General features: G+C 50.6%; 1 protein-coding gene across 1 annotated transcript; it reads left to right on the top strand.

Annotated features, from left to right (window-relative positions):
* The first annotated feature begins 8 nt into the window (after positions 1 to 8).
* Positions 9 to 20647, top strand: NUP188 (nucleoporin 188). Its single transcript, XM_083375342.1, has 44 exons — positions 9 to 42; positions 1214 to 1268; positions 1519 to 1592; positions 2044 to 2128; positions 2395 to 2475; positions 3004 to 3048; positions 3396 to 3488; positions 4242 to 4361; positions 4649 to 4860; positions 5168 to 5282; positions 5384 to 5581; positions 6029 to 6118; positions 6405 to 6470; positions 6943 to 7062; positions 7286 to 7412; positions 7658 to 7813; positions 8178 to 8304; positions 8400 to 8487; positions 8993 to 9069; positions 9437 to 9551; positions 9693 to 9813; positions 10251 to 10317; positions 10584 to 10712; positions 11304 to 11434; positions 11593 to 11699; positions 12070 to 12276; positions 12377 to 12546; positions 12700 to 12769; positions 13231 to 13298; positions 13759 to 13954; positions 14155 to 14229; positions 14672 to 14757; positions 15407 to 15552; positions 15684 to 15865; positions 16437 to 16637; positions 16915 to 17007; positions 17105 to 17263; positions 17503 to 17640; positions 18002 to 18076; positions 18154 to 18363; positions 18907 to 19038; positions 19151 to 19224; positions 19499 to 19628; positions 19976 to 20647. Exons 1-44 carry the CDS (start codon positions 17 to 19, stop codon positions 20144 to 20146), a joined length of 5208 nt encoding a protein of 1735 aa, XP_083231468.1. The 5' UTR covers positions 9 to 16; the 3' UTR covers positions 20147 to 20647.
* The last annotated feature ends 164 nt before the right edge of the window (positions 20648 to 20811 follow it).

The raw sequence follows: 20811 nt of genomic DNA, 5'->3' as shown, positions 1-20811 counted from the left end.
GTGGGAGAGAGGCAAGATGGCGGCCGGCGGGCTGTCTGCGAGGTAGGGGCCGGCGGGGCGCGCTCGGCGGTCGGCGGGGCCGCGGAGGGGAGGGGGCGGCCGAGGGGGGGACCGAGGCCGGCCGGAGCCCCGAGTCTCGCCCGCTCCGCCCGCCCTGGAGCTTTGGGTGAGGGGGAGAGGGGGGAACCCAAGCGAAGCCCCCTCCGGCTCCGGCCTTCGTTCGAGGCAGCGTGCTTTATTTATCGTAATTTATTTGAATGATAAGCCGCCCAGGCCCAGTGGACTCCGAATTACACCTTCCTCCACCCCCTTTTCCCTTCCAACAACAACCTTGTGAGGTGGGCCAGGCTCAGAGGGAAGGCAGGACTCGAACTTAGATCTTTGGGTTTCCAGTCCGTCTCCTAATGGAATAACCCCGTCCCCTGGAAGGAAAGGAATAATTCCCATTTGAGTAGGAAGAGGCGGGAATATTAAATATATTTGCCATCTTGAGCTGCCCAAATAGATCTCCGTGTGGGTCTCCCATCTTGTTCACCGAATTTTTGACTTGCATTAAATGCACCTGGTATCTGTTTATAATTCGCAATAAATTGAGCGTGGCATGATTTGAACACTAGTTATGACCTACTTGTATGCTCAAAGAGGCAGGATGACATCATAATTGTTCTGGCTGTGTATTCTGTACACATTTGTGCTATTTGACTTCAGGGCTGGCTGTAAGCCAAGGGCTTGTATACCTGTCCAGTATCAGCTGTGCTTCAATGGTTAGATGGCCTAGAAGATATTGCACATAGATCTTTTTAACATTTATATTTCACTGTGTTTTATTAATCTAGATGAAATGTTAATATATATTGCTAGTCCATGTATGATATGCCATACTCTAAATAAATCATGTACGGTTCCCCTTGATGCTTCTCAAAGTTGACTCAGTGAAGTGTTCATCCCAGGACATGAGAAACTGTCCACTGGTTGTGTTGGATTGATTCTGTGAGGTGGGCTGGGCTGAGAGACAAGCACTGGCTCCGAGTCCCCCAGCCTGGCTTTCCTGTCCAAGGCAGAATTTGAACTTGAGTCTGGTTCTGGAATCAGCAGAATTGCTGACCCCATACCATTCCAGACAAGTGGCTGTCCAGTTTGGTAGGATTGCATAGAGAAAATAGTTCCGTGTGCTTTTAAAATACGTTTTAAGGAAGGCATGTCTTATTTTAAGGAGCAGCAGAGAACTGTGGACCATTCTTTTGGGAAGATCAGCTTTGAGAGAACCGGTAAGCAATGTTGGTTTAGGCTGTTTCTTTTGAAACCACTGTAGTTTGGTGTTAATAAATAGAGGGAGGCTTCTTTAAAAGAATCTCTGCTTGTGGACTTCAGCTTCCAAAATTCCCCAAGTCTTAAAGCTGGAAAGATTGTACAACGCTGCTCGTTCCATCTATCTTGCTTTGTGAAACTAAGTAAACAGTTTTTAAGTTTGCAATTTAGAGGAACCTCTGTATTCACCATCCTTTTGTCCTAATTTAGGCACAGATCGCAGAAGAGTTGAATAAACACTGGCAGAGATTGCTTGAAGGACTTCGTTACTACAAACCACCCAGGTACGGTAACCGGATGCTGGATATCCAGCACAGTACTCAAGTTAGGAAAAGCTTGGAGAAACAGTGGGTTTTTCTGATCATCAACGTGCTTCCTCCTTTTAGAAATTCATTTAGACTGAAATTTTAGCATTTGTATTACCGTCCCCTCGTCTTATTTAGATGAACCCTTAAGGCTTAGGAACTGGTTCTTAGGCTTGGTTAAAGAGATAAGCAGGCCCTCAGACTTGGTTTTCTCTGGATGTTCCTTCTGAATTTTGTCATCTGTGTTAAATCTGGATCCAACTTGCTGGAAAGGTAAGAATATTGGAGAATTACGGCTTTTGTCCTTGGCTCACTGAGTGGTAACTATGTCTGGTTGTAACTGAAAATTGGATTTGAATTGCAGAGTTTTACTTAAATCAATTATCCAATCCAAACAAATTAAACTGAATAACTGTTTCTTTATGTGTAGTTCCAGTTCAGCAGAAATAGTGAAAGCTGACAAAAACGTGCCTGCTTCATTGAAGGAACTGGGACTCCGAGTCAGCAAGTTTTTGGTAAATTCTTTCAAGTCGCTTTGCTTCTTTGCCTCTGCCTGTTTCAGGACGGGGGTGGGAGAAAATACCAGAACTGGAGAGAAATTGGTTTTCCCCAGTTTTAACTGTTTGAGTGAGGTTTGTTTCTGGGACTTTTGAAGTTTAGCCGAGATGCTTTGCAGATTTTGGAAGCAGCACTGAAAATTAGGCATTCTTCTGTTCTTCGTTGGCCTTTCCCTCTCTCCCAAAATCATGTAATGTAGCCAAAGGTTTGTCTGCCATTGCAGGGCTTGGATGAAGAGCAAAGCGTGCAGCTCTTACAGTGTTACCTTCAGGAGGACTACAGAGGGACCAGAGACTCGCTAAAGGTGGGGAATGACACACCGACTCTTATCTCTCCTCCAGAATTTCTTTTGACAAGGGTGCCTCTTGAAGGCTGGGACTTCATGCAGTGAGTTCTCACTGTGATGGCTGTAAGGTTGCATTTCCTCTTGGGGCTGAGGCCGGCCTTGGAGGTACCAGCCATAAATGCTAATATTCATGGGAATTTTAGTCCCATCTTAGGCACGAAACCTAGTTGGGTGACTTTGGGCCAATCACCAGGAGACTTATGAAAGAAAGCAACTGGGTGATTTGGGGCCAGTCCCTCCGTCTCAGTCCAACTCTCGTCACGGGCCGGGGGGGGGCAGGGAAGGAGGAGGAAGCGATATTAGCTATTAGCTCTTTGACCTATTTATAAAAACAACAGATGGGATAAAAACAAACACAAAGGCATGCATGCTGTGCATTCCTTGACGATTGTAGCTGGATGGAAACGTACCTTTCTCGTTTGCACGTGTCTCTGGCCAGGCCTTGACTGTTTGTGACTGATTCCTTGCCTTCCTTTTTGTTTCTAGACTGTGCTGCAAGATGAGAGGCAGAGCCAGACCCTGCTACTAAAGGTGAGCTTCCCCTACACCCTGCAGGGATGACCATTTTCATGATTGATTGTAGCATCCCCATGGTTGCGTGATCACAATTCAAGCGCCTGGCCAGTGGCTCGTATTTATGACGGTTAAGGTTGTCCCGGGGTCTCCCGATCCCCATCTGTAACCTTCCCAGCCAGCTTCCAAAAGCCAGATTCGCTTAACGGTGGCAAAAACGGTGGCAAAAAGGTCACAAAATGAGGCAGAACTCACAACAACTAGCTTGCTTAACAACTGGGGAATTCAGGGAACAGACCGCGGGGAAGTAAATACGAAGGTGCAAAGACTGCCGCTGTGATAAAGAGAACAAAATATCTTTACAGATTGCTGATTACTACTACGAGGAAAGGTTTTGTATTCTTCGATGTGTACTTCACATCCTCACTTTCTTCCAGGATGAGAGGCACCCTTACATGGTACGTATTGATTCTTCTACAAGCACCGAATGCAGTCGAAGTACAGGTAGCCTCATTTAGTGACTTGGCAGTTTTGACAGTGGTAAAAAAGCAAATCCACAACCCGTCATCCCATTTGCGGGTTGGCAAAGCTAAGGAAAGCTGAGGTTGGATCATAATCACAGTCACAGTTTCACTGAGCGACTCCTTTGCTTAACAAATGAGTTGCTGGGCCTAGCTGTGGTCACTAAATGAAGGGCTCCCAGTGGAAGGCTATAATCTGAGTCCCCAGAGCGTTGGCATTCCCAAAAGCCCTTCGTGATCTTTGAAAAGGATGAAATTGTAAACTGTTAAGGAAACAGAAAATGCATGTTTATTTATTCATTTTATTTCATGTTTATCTTGGGTCAACTCAAGGAAACACGCGTACCTAATGTGCCTGCCCTGTTATCCAGAATAACAACCCTGTGAGGTGGGCTGGGCTGAGAAAGAGAGAGAGTCACCAAAGCAGCTTTCATGCCTGAAGGAAGACTAGAACTCGCGAGGTTCTAGCCGAGCACCTCAGATAGTGGACCAAACTGGCGCTCGTTAATTATGAAACGCGTAGCTGATAATCGTATTCAATCTCTATTTAATTGCATGTGAAATTATCTTTGAATCCTTCTGATTTTCTAGTGTAAATAAATCACTGTTAAAAAAAATGGCACACAAGTACAAAACGAATGAAACGGTCTCTTAATTTTTATTTTTTTTAACCTTGCTTTTGCTACGAAGGTCCCGTATTCACAGTGTATGGAAAAATTGGATAAGGAACTGGTTCCTAATTATCGGAAGCAGTTTGAAGAGCTGTATAAAGCAGAAGTGCCTACATGGGAGACACATGGAAGTCTAATGGTATGTTTTTTTTCCCACTGATAACTTTCATAAACCCAACCTCGAACTGAGGAGAAATTTCCTGACAGAACAGTTAACCAGTGGAACAGCTTGCCTCCAGAAGTTGTGGGTGCTCCATCACTTTCAAGAAGAGGCCGGACTGGAAGACCTCCAAGGTCCCTTCCGGCTCTTATTCTGTAGTTCAGCTGGTCCCAGAAGGAAACATCCTTGTGAGAAAGAGAAGTCTTTTCTCCCCTGTTGTCAGTGTGCGTCTTTAACCACCTGGCACACCTGCTTTTTGCACACAGACGGAGCGGCACGTCTCTCGCTGGTTTGTACAGTGCCTCCGCGAACAGTCCATGTTGCTGGAAATCATCTTCCTTTACTATGCCTACTTTGAGATGACCCCGGAGGAGCTGCTGACGTTTGCCAAGCTGTTCAAGGAACAGGGGTTCGGCTCTCGGCAGACCAACAGGCACCTGGTTGATGAAAGCATGGATCCCCTGGTGGATCGGATTGGGTGAGTGAGTGCCACACGCCGGGCCTCGTAAACGGTGACGTGCCACAGATGACGCTAGGTAAATTTATGTCAGTCTGTGCATGGAAGGAGAAGAGCTGCCAGTAGATCTCTCTCAACCATCGCAGTTGGGACCAGCGTGTACGTTTTTTCTTTTGCCTCACTTTTTTTTTCCTTTTTGGATTTTGTATTTTAGCTTTGGAAATGAAAATGATCAAGGAAACAAAATGAGCCAAGGAAGGGTTTGTTTGAGAGGTGGCTCTTTCCCTGCGGTTCTGATTTCTTCTTCCTCCATAAATATTCCTTCTAGGTATTTCAGTTCTCTAATTCTAGTGGAAGGCATGGAAATTGATTCTTTACACGAACGATTGTTGGACGACAGGAAGGAGGAGCATAAATTTGCCGGTAACGAACAAATCCGCCAGGTAAATCCCTAGCAAATCTGTGATCGCTCAGTGTTCATATTTTTACCTCACCACGCAAAATCTTTCAAGAAAACATTAGTTCACCCATTTCTTCCCCACAGGAAATGGACCGCCTGCTGCTGACCCTCGGGGACATTCCCCATCACGCCCCCGTCCTCCTGGCCTGGGCCTTGCTCCGCCACACGCTGAGCCCCGATGGGTCAAGCGGGGTGATCCGGCGGATGGGAAGCGCTGCGATCCAAATGAATGTCTTTCAGTACTTGACAAAGCTGCTCCGGGCCATAAGCTGTGAAGGAAATGTGAGTCTCCAGCCCAGAAGAAATCTATAATATTTCATAGCTTAAAGAGCTGAGAGACCCCCAGGCCCCTCCTTTTTTTTTTTACCTTGAAATTCTGTCCAGATCTCACCACACAATTCCATCTTCTCTCATCCAAGGGAAAGAAGTAGATTAAATGTGGTTTCCCAGTGAAGAAGAATAGTAATGCTTGTAAGCAACCACCCCTGGGGCTGGCAACTCGGTTGTTAAACCAAGCAGTCACTGGGTGAAACTGCAGCTGCTGATGACCTTAGTTCTGGGGTTGGTTTCATAAAGTTACTTTTTCACCACTGTTGTAACTGTGAACAGTTGCTAAATGAGGTGGTCGCTAAGCAAGGACTAACCTGCCTTAACAACTATGGCAAGGAAGGTCGTAAAATGGGGACTGTATTTCCGTTGCTTTGGCTGTGAGACGCTCTTTATTTGCAGTGTATTTCCAGCACGGCCTGCATGTGCATCTACGGCCTGCTCTCCTTCGTGCTGACTTCCCTGGAGCTGCAGACGCTCGGCAATCAGCAGGTACAACCCGAGGGCTTAGGGTGGAGAGGGTGGCCCTGCCTAAATTGGGGGGGTGGGGGGTCCAACCTTGGCAACTTTACCAGCCAGCCAGTTTTGCCCATGCCTTTTTCACAGAGAACTGCAGTTATATGGAGAGTGCAAAGTATTCTTTAGCCTGGAGGAACCTCTAACTGTAGTTTCTTAGGAAATGGGTTTAAATCTTTTTAGGACATTGACATCAAGGGCACCAAATATAATGTGAGTTCCTCCGTCCCTCCCTCTTTCTCTCCCCATTTATTTTCTCAAGGACATAATTGACACGGCCTGTGAAGTTTTGGCAGCTTCAAGCATTCCTCCCTTGTTCTGGAAAACGGTGAGCTTGCTCTGGAAGGGACAGTTCATTTGTGTTTTCTTTCGAGTCTCTTTTTTCTGAAAAGTTGGCATTGGCAAAGCTATGATTTAAAACATGCCTTCAAGATAAAATGGTTGAGAAAGGCTACTTTTTATCGGGAAATTTGGGGGGAAATGGGGATAAAAAATAGCCCTCCGTAGTAAACACTGTCTCTTTCTCTGTTTTGTCCTTTTTTTTAAAAAAAAAAGAAAAGGAATACAAAAAGAAAATATACGTAGGTACATACAGTTTTGGTTTTCTCTCTGTATGCTCGCTTAAGGAAAAGTCGTAAGTTAAGGACAACCAGCAGATAAAATGAGATCCTTACCTTTTTTTAAAAGGCCAGCATTTGAAAGTAGAGTAGTAGATCCATTTCACAGCAAAGCTGGTGCAAGAACATGTTGCAAAACAATGTCTGTTTTTTACAACAACTGTTTTCTGCATCTCACCCCAGGAACCCACAGCAGGTCTGGGCATTATTTTGGACAGCGTCTGTGGCATGTTTCCACACCTGCTCTCTCCTCTTCTTCAGTTACTTACCGCGCTTGTTTCAGACAAATCGACGGCAAAAAAGGTACCTATGAAAGTTGGAGAGAAATCAGTAGCTGTAGCTATCGGGGTCCTTTAAGGAGACCCTTTTAAGTCTCTCAGAAATCGCACAGTGGTTAGAGTGCAGCATTGTTAAGCTCTGCCCGTAGCCTGCAGTTCTATCCCCCCTGCAAGCCCCCTTTTTCATGGCCCGTCTTTTGATTCCTTTCAACTTGCCTCTCTTCCCTCTCTCTCTCCCCTCTCTGAAGGTTTACACCTTTTTGGACAAGATGTCATTCTACATCGAGCTTTATAAGCACAAACCAGCAGACGTCATCTCTCATGAAGACGGGACCCTCTGGAGGAGGCAGACCCCCAAATTGCTGTACCCCCTTGGTAAGAGATGGACCGGCGCCCTCTGCCCCTCCTTCAGACCTTGGACCCCGCGGTTCAATCTTCTCTATCATCATTAAAATCCGCCTTCTGCTGCCTGGCCAAATGGACGCATCCGAAACTAGCCAGCTGGTCCTCTTCTTAACCTACTGACAGATTGCCCAGTCTTGTTTTGTTGAGATGTCCTACTTGCCCCAAAACACTGCTTTTTAAAAAAAAATTCTGCTTCCTCCCCCCCACCCTTTCAGGGGCAGGTCAGACCAACCTTAGGATCCCTCAAGGGACGATCGGGCAGGTGATGCTGGATGACCGGGCCTATTTGGTACGCTGGGAATATTCTTACAGCAGTTGGACCCTCTTCACCTGCGAAATTGAGATGCTGTTGCATGTGGTGTCCACGGCTGGTGAGTTTCCAGAACTTGGAGGAGCTGTTGGGAGACAGCCTTGGGGACTGGCCTTGGGGACTTGGGAGCTGAAGGGTGTTTGGTTGGAAGATAAAAGCATAAACTTTCATTTTTACCCTTTCGTTTCCTGTACTCTGCAAATAATTCTGTTTATAAGATAACTGCATAGCACATTGGTTTAATGGAAGTACTGTACTTCAAAATGCTTCCGTTAGACACACACCGTCGGTATGTAATACGTAGTACGTGGGTCCTTGTTTTGTTATTTTCTTTCCTTCCTTATTTGGGTGTTGCAGTTTTGCTTTCAAAGGACCTGGGTTTACGGCAGAAAAGAGCCATGTCAAACTGGAACTCTCTTTTCCAGACGTCATCCAGCATTGCCAGAGAGTTAAGCCCATCATCGATCTGGTTCACAAAGTCATCAGCACCGATGTGTCGATTGCAGACTGCCTTCTGCCCATCACCTCCCGCATCTACATGCTGCTGCAAAGGTAAGATCTTGGGTGCCCTTTGGAATTTTTGCCTTCTTTAGATTTAACCTTCACCTGTTTTGCTCTGAGATCACCACATTTTGTCCCCCCGCCAGGTTAACCACCGTGATTTCTCCCCCGGTGGAGATTATAGCCTCCTGTGTCAAATGCTTAACAGTCCTGGCTTCCCGGATGCCTGCCAAGGTAAGAGACTGTCGGCCCTTTTTGTTCTGTCAGTGTCACTTGGCTGATGCCAAGATACTGGAGGGACCGTCTCACCCCACCGGGATTGGCTTGTCCCACCCGTGTCGTCAGAGGAGGTACAAGGAGGGTCCCATCAGCCCGATTATTCCGGCTGGCGGGGCCCAGGAGGAGGGCCTTCTCTGCTGTGGCCCCTGCCCTCTGGAACATTCTTCCTCCCTGATGTGAGGTTGGCCCCGACCCTCCTGTCCTTTCGTAAGGGCCTAAAGGCCTGGTTCTGCCCCTTGGCCTGGGACCCCAGTGGGGGTGGTTGATCGAGTAACAGCAGATCCCAGCTCCTCCCCACTCTGCCCCCACCCTCCCCACGTGCCTTTGGGTTTACTGCTTTTTTATGTTTTAACTGTATTTAACAGTAAGCTGCCCCAGAGTTATCCTGTGGTAAGATGGGCGGCGAATAAATTTTATAAATAATAAATCATAAAGGAACATTCCTAACTTTTCTTCCTAGGTCTGGACTGATCTTCATCATACAGGCTTTTTACCTTTTGTGGCAAATCCGGTTTCTAATATGAGTCACATGATCAGGTAATTTGCCATATGATCGTTCTCGACTTACAACTATTTGTTTCAGTGGCCATTTGAAGTTACAGTGGCATGGAAAAAGGGACACGGCCGGTTTTCTCACTTAGTGACCATCGCAGCATCCCTCTATTGCTCTCTATTTATATCCAAGTGACTTGGCAGTGATGGTGTGGCTGTTCCTGGTGGTCCCTTGATTAGGCTGCTGGCTTGTTTGTTTGAGTTGGTAGTTCCTTGACTGGGGTATTGTAAACAATAGGGCCAGCCACAGAGCTCGACAAACACACACACACACACACACCCTTCTAGCACTGACACTAGAGCATTTCACAGTCTGCTAACTCTTGGGGTCTCTCTCCCTCTCTCTCCCCAGTGCAGAGGGAATGAATGCTGGAGGCTACGGGAATCTGCTGATGGGCATTGAGCAGCCTCAAGGCGAATACAGCGTCACAATCTCCTTCCTGAATTTAGTCATGACTTTGGTCCGGGTAGGTGCTGAGAGAGAGAAAGCCTCTGATCCCTTTTGGTACCCTGCGGTCAGAATAACTTAAGTTTCTGCTGCTTAACTTTCGTCTGGGCGATCGAGTGATGGAGTATCCCGTTTAACTCCCCGGTCTGTTTTTGTTCAGGGGCAGCTGGGCAGCACCCAGAGCCAGGGCCTGGTGCCGTGCATCGTCTTTGTCCTGAAGGAGATGCTGCCAAATTACCACAAGTGGCGCTACAGCTCCCATGGAGTGAGAGAAAAAATAGGTAAGCAGGACTTCCCCAAAGGGACAGAAACTTAGCCTGTAGCTTTTTGGACTCTTTCTTGGCATTAGTAGGTTTCCTGTGAGGGTCTGAAGGGCAGAAAATTCTGCAAAGTTTTCCAGGTCATCAAGGACAGTATAGCTGGCTGGGGAATTCTGGGAGTTGAAGTCCACCCCTCTTAAAGTGGCTAAGGTTGAGAAACAGTCCTGGGAGGACAGCTGAGCTGACTCGCCAGGTACGTTCCCTCCGTTAAGGAATTCCCATGCTTTGCGGATTGAGTTTGGAATTTTGCCTCTTACAAAATTGCTCCTGGAAAACTGGCTGTCTGTAACTGAGCCGTGGTTCTCTAGCTCTTCTTTAAAAAGTGAGCTGGGAGCAAAATCTCACAATTCCGTTCCGATTCCCTTCTGAAAAACGCTCCACTTTCTTCCTTTTTTCAGGATATCTTATCCTCCAGCTGATCCATGCGATTTTGAATCTGTGCCCTGAAATGGATCCTCGTAGCAGGTAAGGTCGGCTTTTTCCGCCACACTATATCGTAGATACGTTAATTTTGAGGCCTTTTCATCCTTAATCCACTGTGCCTACAGCTTTATTCCTCCTTCCTGCTGCCTGCCAGGTAAATTCACACTCCATTCTTACCTTGATGCTAAGCTTCTAGTCCTCCTGGAGGACTAGAATAAAGCAGGCATCTTTGAATTCAAGAGGTGAGGTTGAAGCTCATCCAGACGTTTCTCCCATGGGAAGTTGAGGTTTCTCTTTTTGCTTTTCAGCAATGCCCCCAGTCTTCAGTCCCTTTGCATCTTCAGCCTGGCCAATACAGAAGCGGGCCAGGCGGTCATCAGCATCATGGGCATTGGGGTGGACACCATTGATATGGTGATGGCCAGCCAGTCCTGCAGGTGAGTGCCTACATTTTCTTAGTTTGAGCACTCTTGGCATTCTGAAGGGGCCTGCATTCTTAAATTCTTGGTGTTGGATCTATTTTCTAAAGCACCCGAGGGCAGGATAAGAAGTGAAACAGATGGGATCTTACCACAGAGAGATCCAGTCTAGAATTCAGGGGAATTCTATTAATTCTACAATTAATCAGTGGAACGGCCTGCCTCCAGAAGTTGTGGGTGCTCCTTCACTGGAAGTTTTTAAGAAGAGACTGGGCAGCGATTTTGTCTGAAATGGTATAGGGTCTCCTGCCTTGTGTAGGGGGTTGGACTAGAAGACCTCCAAGGTCCCTTCCAACCCTATTAATTCTGACCTGGCTCTGCCAACTGGTCTGGGGATCGAAGTGTACCGTGCAGTCTTACGGGAAGGTGCTTCCTCTGCCTTTTTTGCAACTCCACAAAAAAGTTGTAAAATCTTTACATAAAATGGGCAGGCTCCATGACAGTTGTAATGCAGTGATGTCTTTGGGATGTTTTACGACCATTACAACTTAATGAGCGTCATGAGCAGACTTAGGGGTTTTAACGCGGTTCTTCCTGCTGCCAACCCAGCGATGGGGAGTCTCAGGGCCAGCTGCTCGTCCAGACGGTGAAACTGGCCTTCTCCGTCACCAACAACGTCATCCGGCTGAAGCCGCCCTCCAGCGTTGTGTCCCCTCTGGAGCACGCCCTGACTCAGCACGGTAGGTCCTTCCCTCCTGCATGAACCGTTTGCACTTAACACGCAGAATCTGCATTCGTTTTCAGCCGGCCGAGCAAAGGCTTTTGGATCCTGCTTCTCCTGTGCAGAAAATCAATTGTGTGACTTTACTCTCTGTGCTTCTCTGCCCTCCCAAACCAGGAGCCCACCGGAACAATCTGGTTGCTGTCTTGGCCAAATACATCTACCATAAACACGACCCGGCCTTGCCACGGCTGGCCATCCAGCTGCTGAAGCGGCTGGCGACGGTAAGAAGCGTCCTCGTTTTCCTTCCGACACCCTTCGTGGCTTCCCTTGATCCAAGTTGGGGAGCGGGGCTTCCAGTGGCTCCTGGGTCTTCCCTTGCCCAGTTACGTTTGATCGGTGGTGGTGTGTCAGACTTAAATGGGAACCTCTGATTGTACAATTGGTTGTAGGAAAAGAGCGGGCAGCTCTGCTGGCTGGGGAATTTGGGGAGTCAAAGTCCATACATCGTAAATTTGCTAAGGTTGACGAACACGGCATTAGAAAAAATCTGCAGGGCAGTGTGCCCTTTCTGTGTTGGGGGGGGCATACTGTACATGGCCTCTCTACCCTTCCTTCCTCATCTCTCCTCCTTCCCCCCCATTCCCTGCTTAGGTGGCTCCCATGTCGGTGTACGCCTGCCTTGGCAGCGATGCCTCTGCCATCCGCGACGCCTTCCTGACCCGCCTGCAGAGCAGAATCGAGGACATGCGCATCAAAGTCATGATCCTCGACTTCCTCACGGTGGCCGTGGAAACCCAGCCCGGCCTGATCGAATTGTTTCTTAACCTGGAGGTGAAGGACGGGAGCGATGGCTGCAAGGTAAGGGACCGTGCTGGATTGGAGGTGGTTTTTAATGCCGGCTTCATTTCAGCTTTTGTGGCCCACTTCAGGAGCTGGGTCTGTTCCCTTTCCTTTCCAGGAGTTCAGCTTAGGGGAGTGGAGCTGCCTCCACGTGGTCCTGGAGCTGATGGACTCCCAGCGGCAGGAGCGCTACTGGTGCCCCCCCCTGCTGCAGCGGGCCACCATCGCCTTCCTCCACGCCCTGTGGCAGGACCGCCGAGACAGCGCCATGCTGGTCCTCCGGAACAAGTGAGTGGACCGCGCTCTCTCCCTCCTCCTCCTCCTCCAACTGCCAGCTTTGTTAGTAGATCAAAATACAAAACTCAGAAGTCCAAAGAAAAATGAAAAAGAGGAGAATGTGGAACAGGGGGAAAAAACACTGCAGTTTTTTTGTGTTTCTAGGCCAAAGTTTTGGGGAAACTTAACCAACCCGTTGTTTGGAACTCTTCCTCCACCGTCCGAAACATCTGAGGTAAGGAAACCTCTGGGAAAATAAAACTCACTTTTTGTGTGTGCTGCAAGAAAACCTTCTAGAGACATCCAGTCTGGAATTGGGTGGGGCCACAGACGCAGGTTTTTATGGCTGAAAAAGATACCCCTGGCTAGATAAAGCAGCATTCTGCAGAAGAATCTCTAACGTACAGATAGTCCTTGACTTACAACAGTTCATTTATTGGCCACTCAAAGTTACAACAGCCCCGAAAAAGGGGGTTTGGGTCCTTTCAGAGTGGGACAGAGTTAGCCCCCCATGGTCACTCTGAACCTGTGGCTTCCTTTGCCTCTGGGTCAGGAATGTCCTTGATGTAAAGCAGGAAAAAGGTTGCAAAGCATTCCTGAGTGGCTGGAAGTTTCAGCGCTCTGTTTAATGTATGACTGCCAGAAATTGCAAGTAGAAAAGCGACACAATCAGCATTTTCCTTTCTATGTTTGCAGCTCAGTGTCTTGGAAACCTGTGCCCTGATAATTAAAATAATTTGCCTGGAGATTTATTCTGTGGTCAAGTAAGTGATGTTAAGAGATTTTTGGTGAAGAAGAAATTCAGCCTAGGAAGGGGGTTCCCTGGTCCTTTCAGGTGTTAGAATGGAGAATTGAGAACAAGCTTCCATCTTGTTCCTCTCAGAATAACCGAGCTGGAAGGGACCTTGGAGGTCATCTAGTCCAACCCCCTGCTCAGGCAGGAAACCCTACCCCATGTCAGACAAAACGTCTTAAAAACCTCCAGTGATGGCGCACCCACCACGTCTGCAATGCTCCACTCAACCTTTTTTCAGCCCTCTTTTGAGCCACCCAAGCAAGGACCTTCGTCACGTTTGCTAGCCAAGTTCCCTTTCAGCTTTCTTGTGCAGATTGGCACCTAGACTCTTGCTCCCCTTCTGGCTGACGCAGTCGGAATGCTCCCGCTTGTAATGTGAGTCCTTTTTCAAGGGGGAAATCCTCTAACTCTGCCTTGGTGGACCACAGGGGGTCGCTGGACCAGTCCCTGAAGGACACGCTCAAGAGGTTTTCGGCGGAAAAGCGCTTCGCTTACTGGTCGGGCTACGTGAAGTCCCTGGCCTTCCACGTGGCCGAGACGGAGGGAAGCGGCTGCACCTCCCTGACCGAGTACCAGCTGCTGATCTCAGCCTGGCGAATGCTGCTCGTGGTCTCCACCAGCCACGTAAGTGATTCGCTTAGCAGCTGTGGCGAGCCAGGCTTTTCAAGGCCCAGGATCCTAATATTACTTCTGATCAGAGGCTCCGATTATCAGACACCCGCAGGCTTCCAGATATCGATATCTACGAATTAATGTTGGGGTTATATACCAGAGAGAGGGGTCGCCGCTTTACCCGTGTTAAATCCCAAACTGGTCTTTCTCAGGCTGACATCGTGAACTTGACCAGCTCGGAGATCCAGCAGCTGTTTCTGGACGTCTTGAGTGGGACCAAGGCTTTGGTAAGGATTTGCATTTTAAAAACCTGCTGGGTTTTGAATGTGGCTTTGGGCTTCTGCAGTTGCCTAAATGCAAAAGATCTGGGGGGTGATCTTGGAGGGCTTACCTCTCTTGGGCACATCAGTTCTGAGGCTCCAGCTCAGCAGTCAGCAGAACTATGAATGCAGGTGGTTAAGTGACCGTTCAGAGTTACAAAGGCGCTGAAAAAAGCGATTGATGAGCATTTTTCACAGTTGCAACACCTCCAGCATTCCCCGTGGTCACGTGACCAAAATTCAGACGCTCGGCCAGTGATTCTTTTTAAATTTAGTGCACTGTTATTGGGTGATTTAAAGTCTCGACTGTTTCAGTTGGAGCTCCTGGACCTGGGTGGCCAACAGATTTAAAATAATAGCAATAGTTTCATAGCGAAAGGCATTCCTTGAAAACAAAATCTCTCCGTAGCTGCTGGTTCCCACTTCCGTGTGCTGCCTGCAGCTGGGATCCATGCTGTGCACCCTCCTGTTAATTCTGCTGCGACAGTGGAGGAGGTAGGTCCTTTGGGGGGGGAAAGCAACACCCCCCCCCCCGAGTTTTGCATGCAGGATATCTCAGATTCGGTCCAGAGACTTTGCAGCAGGACTGAGAATACCTGAAGTCCCCGGACGCCTTGCCAGTTAGGAACAGGGAAGCCCCACCGGTTGTTGCTCTGCCGCGGTTCTGCGGGTGAGGAAGTTTGGGAAATTCAGGCCTTGAATTAATTTACTTACTTAATCGGCCAGTCAGTCTCTCTCAGTCCACCTCGCCTCACAGGGTTCTTTTTGTGGGGGAAACGGGAGAAGGAAAGTGTGTTGGGTACGTTTGCCAGCATGAATTAATTGATAAAAATAGTTAAGGCAGGTTACATACAAATAGAAGAACGCAATCAGCTCCATCTCCATTTGTGGTCTCCAGGTGCACCGGCCCTAATCGATGGGACCGTAACATCCCCCTGCCTTCCTGTCCTGCCGGGCCAGGTGCCTGTGACGCTTAAAAAGCCCCCCTGTGGGTGTTATTTGGGAGCCCTTCTGAGGGGCCCAGAGCTCTTGCCCACCCCAAAACCTGCTCCCCGGAGTGATCCCCCCAGTCGGAAGCTGCCACCGAAGCCGTCAGAACTCCTTTGTAGTTCTAACCCTTTCTGCTTTTTCTCCCTGATTTCAGCAAGTTGGGCTCGGCGGACGAAATCGTAAACTCCTTGACGCAGATCCTGGACGGGGTGCTTCAGGCTGACCAGCAGATGATGGAGAAGACCAAAGCCAAGGTCTTCTCTTCCCTCGTCACCGTCCTGCAGATGAAGGAAACTAAAGGTCAGCTGGGGACAGTTGAGGCCTCGCCCGAGTTCTGGGTTTGAGCCGTAGTTGAAAAATTGGAGGGAGGGGAACATGTAGGGCTGCCTGCTTTGGAGGCCGGGCCCAATGCTCTCTCCCTCCGCTCCCAGCCAGCGAAATCCCTCACTACTCGCAGCTGGTGCTGAGCGTGTGTGAGACCCTCCAGGAAGAATTCATCGCGCTCTTCGATCACACCCGGCACTGCCTGACCGCGGGGGATGCCCGGGAGGACAAAGACAGCATGGACACGGACGACGCCTCCCGACACAAGCAGAAGGACCAGCGAGACGGGGCAAGTGATCCCCCCTTACCCGGAGAGGAGACGCCAGCGGGTGTTTTTAGCATCCTCGGGGAGTGGAGAAATAGGATAAGGCAGGAAGGCAGGCCTCCTTTTGCCCCTCGGATGCTTTGAGATGGTCCTCCCTTCGCTTGCTTGCGGAAGGGAGGCCTCCAAGTCTCTGGCAAGGAGCGTCGCAGTGTCAATTATTGCTGTTTGTTTATTTGGTTTTTGATCCCTCCTTTATTACTGTGTCGGTATTTCAAGGCAGCGAACGTGACTCCTTCCTCTGTCTGTTCTCCCCACAATAGCGACCCTGTCAGGTGGGCCGGGCTGAGAGAGAGGGACTGGCCCAAAGTCACGCAGCCGGCCTTCACTCCTAAGATGACTTAGGCACGAAACTCACCCACTCCTGGTTCCTGGAGAGAACCAGCCTGGTTCTCCTTTTGCAGAGAAAGAAGCCCCCTCGCTCCCTCCCTCCATTTTACACCCCTGCCGCTTCCCTGGTGGCTTTCCGCAGCCCAGGCCCAGAATAAGGTGGGCTCAGGCATCCCCCTGCCTCTTTCCCTTCCCCCTCTCCCTCCAGGTGTGCGTGCTGGGCCTTCACTTGGCGAAGGAGCTGTGTGAAGTGGATGAAGAGGGGGACTGCTGGCTGCAGGTGACGCGGACCCTCCCCTTGCTGCCCACCCTCTGCAGCGCCTTGGAGATCAGCTTGAGGCTGAAGCAGAATTTGCACTTCACGGAAGCGTCGCTCCACCTGCTGCTCACCTTGGCCAAGACTCAGCAGGTGAGGAGCCCAGGCAGCAGCGCAGGCCGAAGAGGGCCGGTTGACAGTTAAGCTGGCCTAGATTTGCGCCCAATAGAAATCGTTGGGCTGGGCTCAATCGACTGGCTGTGTGAACCCTGCCGTGGCCTTCAGCCACGTGACGGTTTCTGGGCTCAGCCAGAGCTTGTTGTGTGTGTGTGTGTGTGTGTGTGTGTGTGTGTGTGTGTGTGTGTGTGGTGAAATTTGCCCCATGGGGCACCCCAGCCCGAGTTTCTCTGCTTTGCCCCCGCTCTTTTAGGGAGCAGCCGCGGTGGCCACAGCTGGCATCCTTCACAGCATCTGCCTGCCTCTCCTGAGCGTCTACCAGCTGAGCAGTAACGGCGTGGGGCAGGTGAGCGGCTCCCCACAAACGCCCCTGGAGAGGTTCACGCTCCCGGGAAAGCTGGCTTGTTTCTGGCTTAAGGGTTTGACCGTGATTGTGTGTGCAGGCCCCCATTTCCTCTCGGCGGTCTCTGGACGGCCCGTCGTGGCCCGGGGTCTATCGCCTGGCCATATCGCTGATGGAGCGCCTGCTGAAGACCCTCCGCTACAACTTCCTGACCGACGCCCTGGACTTCGTGGGTGTCCATCAGGAGAGGATCCTCCAGGTGGGCTTCTCTGCGGCCTGCGACTTCGAAGGAGAACCAATGAGGGGGAATTTGGAAGACCGGCTGGCGGAACCTCTTCTTTCTGTGGGGGGAGGGAGGGGACGGTTGTCTTGATGAGGCGTCCGAGGGAAGAAGCAGAGCACCCCGGGGGCCCCTCCGTCTTCATTCTCGGCCCCTTCCCCCTGGGGAGCCCCAGGCACCAGGAGGGGCCTTCAGAGTTGTGCGCTTTCTGCCTGCAGTGCTTGAACGCCGTCCGGACGGTGCAGAGCCTGGCCTGCCTGGAAGAAGCCGACCACACGGTGGGCTTCCTCCTCCAGCTGTCCAACTTTGTGAAGGAGTGGCACTTCCAGCTGCCCCAGCTGCTGGGGGACGTCCAGGTGCGTAGCAGAACCTTCCTCCCCGCCGGGCAGGGTGTGGGCCTGGCGCCCGTGGCTGAGATGCCCGGGGAAGCTGGGTGCATGTGCAGCCCTCTTGAGCCCAGGGCTAAAGCCGAGTGGGTTTTTTTGTTTGTTTTTAATTCCATCTTGGTTTTTATGGACTGCTAGCATTTCACGTTCACCGGAAAGGGTTACGGTTAGTTACAGCCGCAGCGGTCGGCTTGACCACTGTGGCAAAAAAGGTCGTAAAATGAGGCCCAGCTCACTTTAACTGCTTTGCTTAGCAAGAAAAAAATTGGGGATCCATTCTGGTCGTGACTGAAGGACCACCTGTGTTTTTCCCGCTTTCTCCTCGTTTCAGGTCAATTTGTGCTACTTGTGCCAGGCCTGCACTTCGCTGCTCCACAGTCGCAAAATGCTTCAGCATTACTTGCAGGTAAATGGCCGAGCCCACCTGGATGCCAGCCCCGTTTGGTCCGCCTGGGGTCTCCCCTCACTCGGCTTTCTTTCCAGGCCAAGAACGGCGAGTCCCTCCCCTCGGCCGTCCTCCCTCGCCTCCAGAGAGCCCCGCAGACGTCAGCCAAGCCAGCCGGCCCCGAGTCGGAGGCGGCGGAGCAGAAGGCGCTGAGCACCGTCCAGTACAGCCTGCTGAAAATCCTCAGCAAGTGTCTCGCGGCCTTGCGCCACTTCACCCCGGACATCTGCCAGATCCTTCTCGACCAGGTAGAGGAGCCAAAAGCCTCCCAGAGAGAGAGAGAGAGGCTTCTTCACGAGACACCAAACAGTTTGTACTCTCAAGAGCGCCCCAACGGTGCTTCTCCCAGGAGGCAACTGCTGGACTCCCTTGCTTTTCCTTGAAGAGCTTTCGCTTCTGTTCCAGGGAGCTTCCTCAGCTCTGACTAGATGGCGGGGGATGAAAGGATTGATATTCCCCGCAGACAGCCACATTCCCCGCCATCCGGTCAGAACTGAAGAAGCTCCTTGGACGAGAAGCGAAAGGTCTTCAAGGAAAAGCAAGGAAGTCCAGTAGTTGCCTCTTGAAAAAGCACCTTTGGGGCAACCCTGACCTGGAGGGCTGAGCATCTCCAGAGACGTTGCTCTCGCGAATGTCCCGGGATGACGTTGCAGGAGCCAGGCTGAGTCGGTCTGCGGAGCCAGAGGCTCATTTATGTCTTCCAAGCGTTCGTGCTGGGTTTGTTCTCTTCTTCCATCAGTGGGCACGTTCAGGCGATGGGCTGTGCATTTTGATTCTGCCTTCCGTTGCAGTCCCTGGACCTGGCCGAGTACAACATCCTTTTCATGCTGAGCTTTACGACTCCCGCCTTTGACTCGGAGGTGCCGCCCTCTTTTGGGACCCTGCTGGCCACCGTCAACGTGGCCCTGAACATGTTAGGGGAGGTAAGAGTTCAGCGGGGCTTGTGCAGAGCGGAGAGGCAAGCTCAGGCTGGAAGTTACAGTGGCACTTCGTCTTCGTCTTGAGTTCTAATGCCGCTTTTCTTTCCCCCCAAAGCTGGATAAGAAGAAGGAGCCCTTCACTCTGGCTGCAGGGCCCTCCCCCCAGCAGGAAGAGAACAAGACGCTCAAGTAGGTCCCTCGGGGTTTTGACCACCTTTGAAAAAAGGAACTGGATTTTTTAAAGGTGTTTGCTGTGAGCTTTCAAGTAACTTCTCCAGCAAATGCGGTTCCTCGGCACGGTCCTCTCCGTGCTAGCCCATGCTGGTTCGGAGGTGGGGAAATCTGTAGCCCCCTTATGACTTGTGGACTTCGACTCCCAGAATTCCTGAGCCGGCAGGGCCAGAGTTCCCCACCCCTGGGCTAGTGCTTTTCAGCGGGTCAACAAACCACGTCTTTGTTCCAGGCCTCTCCTGATGTTTACGATGGAAAACTGCTTCTACCTGCTCATCTCTCAGGCGGTTCGGTACTTGAAGGATCCGGCGGTGCACTCGCGAGATAAACAGCGCATGAAACAGGAGCTCAGCTCAGAGCTGGTATGGGCCGCCCTTGCTTCGTGGGGTACCCGGTCTAGAGCAGTGGTCCCCATCCCCTAGGCTGCAGCCTGGCACATGGCTACACGTTCCACTTGCGCGAGCGGAGGGCGCACCTGCCCACCGCTCGTGCAGATGGAGCTGCACGCCAAGACAACCAGCCGGCTTTCATGCCTAAGGCGGGACTAGAACTCACTGGCTCCTGGTGATTGGCTCGAAGTCACCCAGCCGGCTTTCGTGGAGAAAGCGGAACTAGAATTCACCGTCTCCTGGTTTCTAGAGCAGCCTCTTAACCACTGCTGTAACACGTCCTCCAGAAGGAATGACCTGATCCTGTGTTCCCTTCTCAGAGCACGCTGCTCTCCAGCCTGTCTCGCTATTTCCGCCGTGGTGGTCCTTCCTCGCCTGCCGGGGGCCTTCTCCCCCCTCCACAGGGAAAACCCCCCTCCAAGCTGGGGCTGGAAGGCCAGGAGCCCCTCTTCCAGCTGGTGCAGGCCTTTGTCAGACACGTGCAAAGATAGAAGCCACCCGCCCCGGCTCAAGACGATTCCCCCTCCAGTTCGCCTCCGTGAATCCTGGGAGCTCCACCGTCCGGGTGGCATCGGCTGGTCCCTGCCAGCAAAGGACCCTGCCTGTGGGCAAATCCCCCAAACCATATTGTGTTACAAGTAAATCTGGCTTGGCCTCCATAAGCCTGTCCCTTATTTTTCTAGCTTACGTACAGCCCAGGATGGAAAGCAGACGGAGAGAGCTTGACTATCCCCTCTTGAGAAGAATATTGGGCATTAATCTCATAGCTCAAGGACGGTTTTGTGGTGGAGCTTTGCCAGCCAAGTGCAGAGACGCCCCACCCCACCCCTGCTCTCCATGGTGCCAGCGGGATGTCTCTGCTGTTCCTAGGGCACAAGAGATATTTTTATAAAGGCCTTTATCCTCTTTCCAGACAGGATCGGAATTCCATTGCTTGAGTCTCCCTTTTTGTACGTTTCCTATTTATATTGATTAAACGCGTTTCTAAGCAATGCTGGGACTCCAACCTCTTGAATTTTCACAAAGCAGCCCCGTTCGTTTTCCGCTTTCGGAGGACCTTTTTTTTTGGAAGGAATAAAGAAGCGTGTAAAACTGTTGGAAGAACTCAAGAGAAGCCTCTGATACTTCGGCTTCCACACTGACTTAATGTCAACCC

This window comes from Vipera ursinii (genome assembly GCF_947247035.1).
Source record: "Vipera ursinii genome assembly, chromosome: 16".
NCBI classification, from domain to species: Eukaryota; Metazoa; Chordata; class Lepidosauria; order Squamata; family Viperidae; genus Vipera; species Vipera ursinii.
The sequence above is the reverse complement of the archived record's forward strand: the minus strand, read 5'-3'. Positions and strand labels throughout refer to the sequence as shown.

Coding starts and splice junctions, on each gene's coding strand:
- NUP188 (XM_083375342.1), top strand. CDS start 17: ATGGCGGCCGGCGGGCTGTCTGCGAG. Junction 6,119..6,404: donor AGACGCTCGGCAATCAGCAG/GTACAACCCGAG, acceptor TATTTTCTCAAG/GACATAATTGACACGGCCTG. Junction 13,299..13,758: donor GAGATTTATTCTGTGGTCAA/GTAAGTGATGTT, acceptor GGTGGACCACAG/GGGGTCGCTGGACCAGTCCC.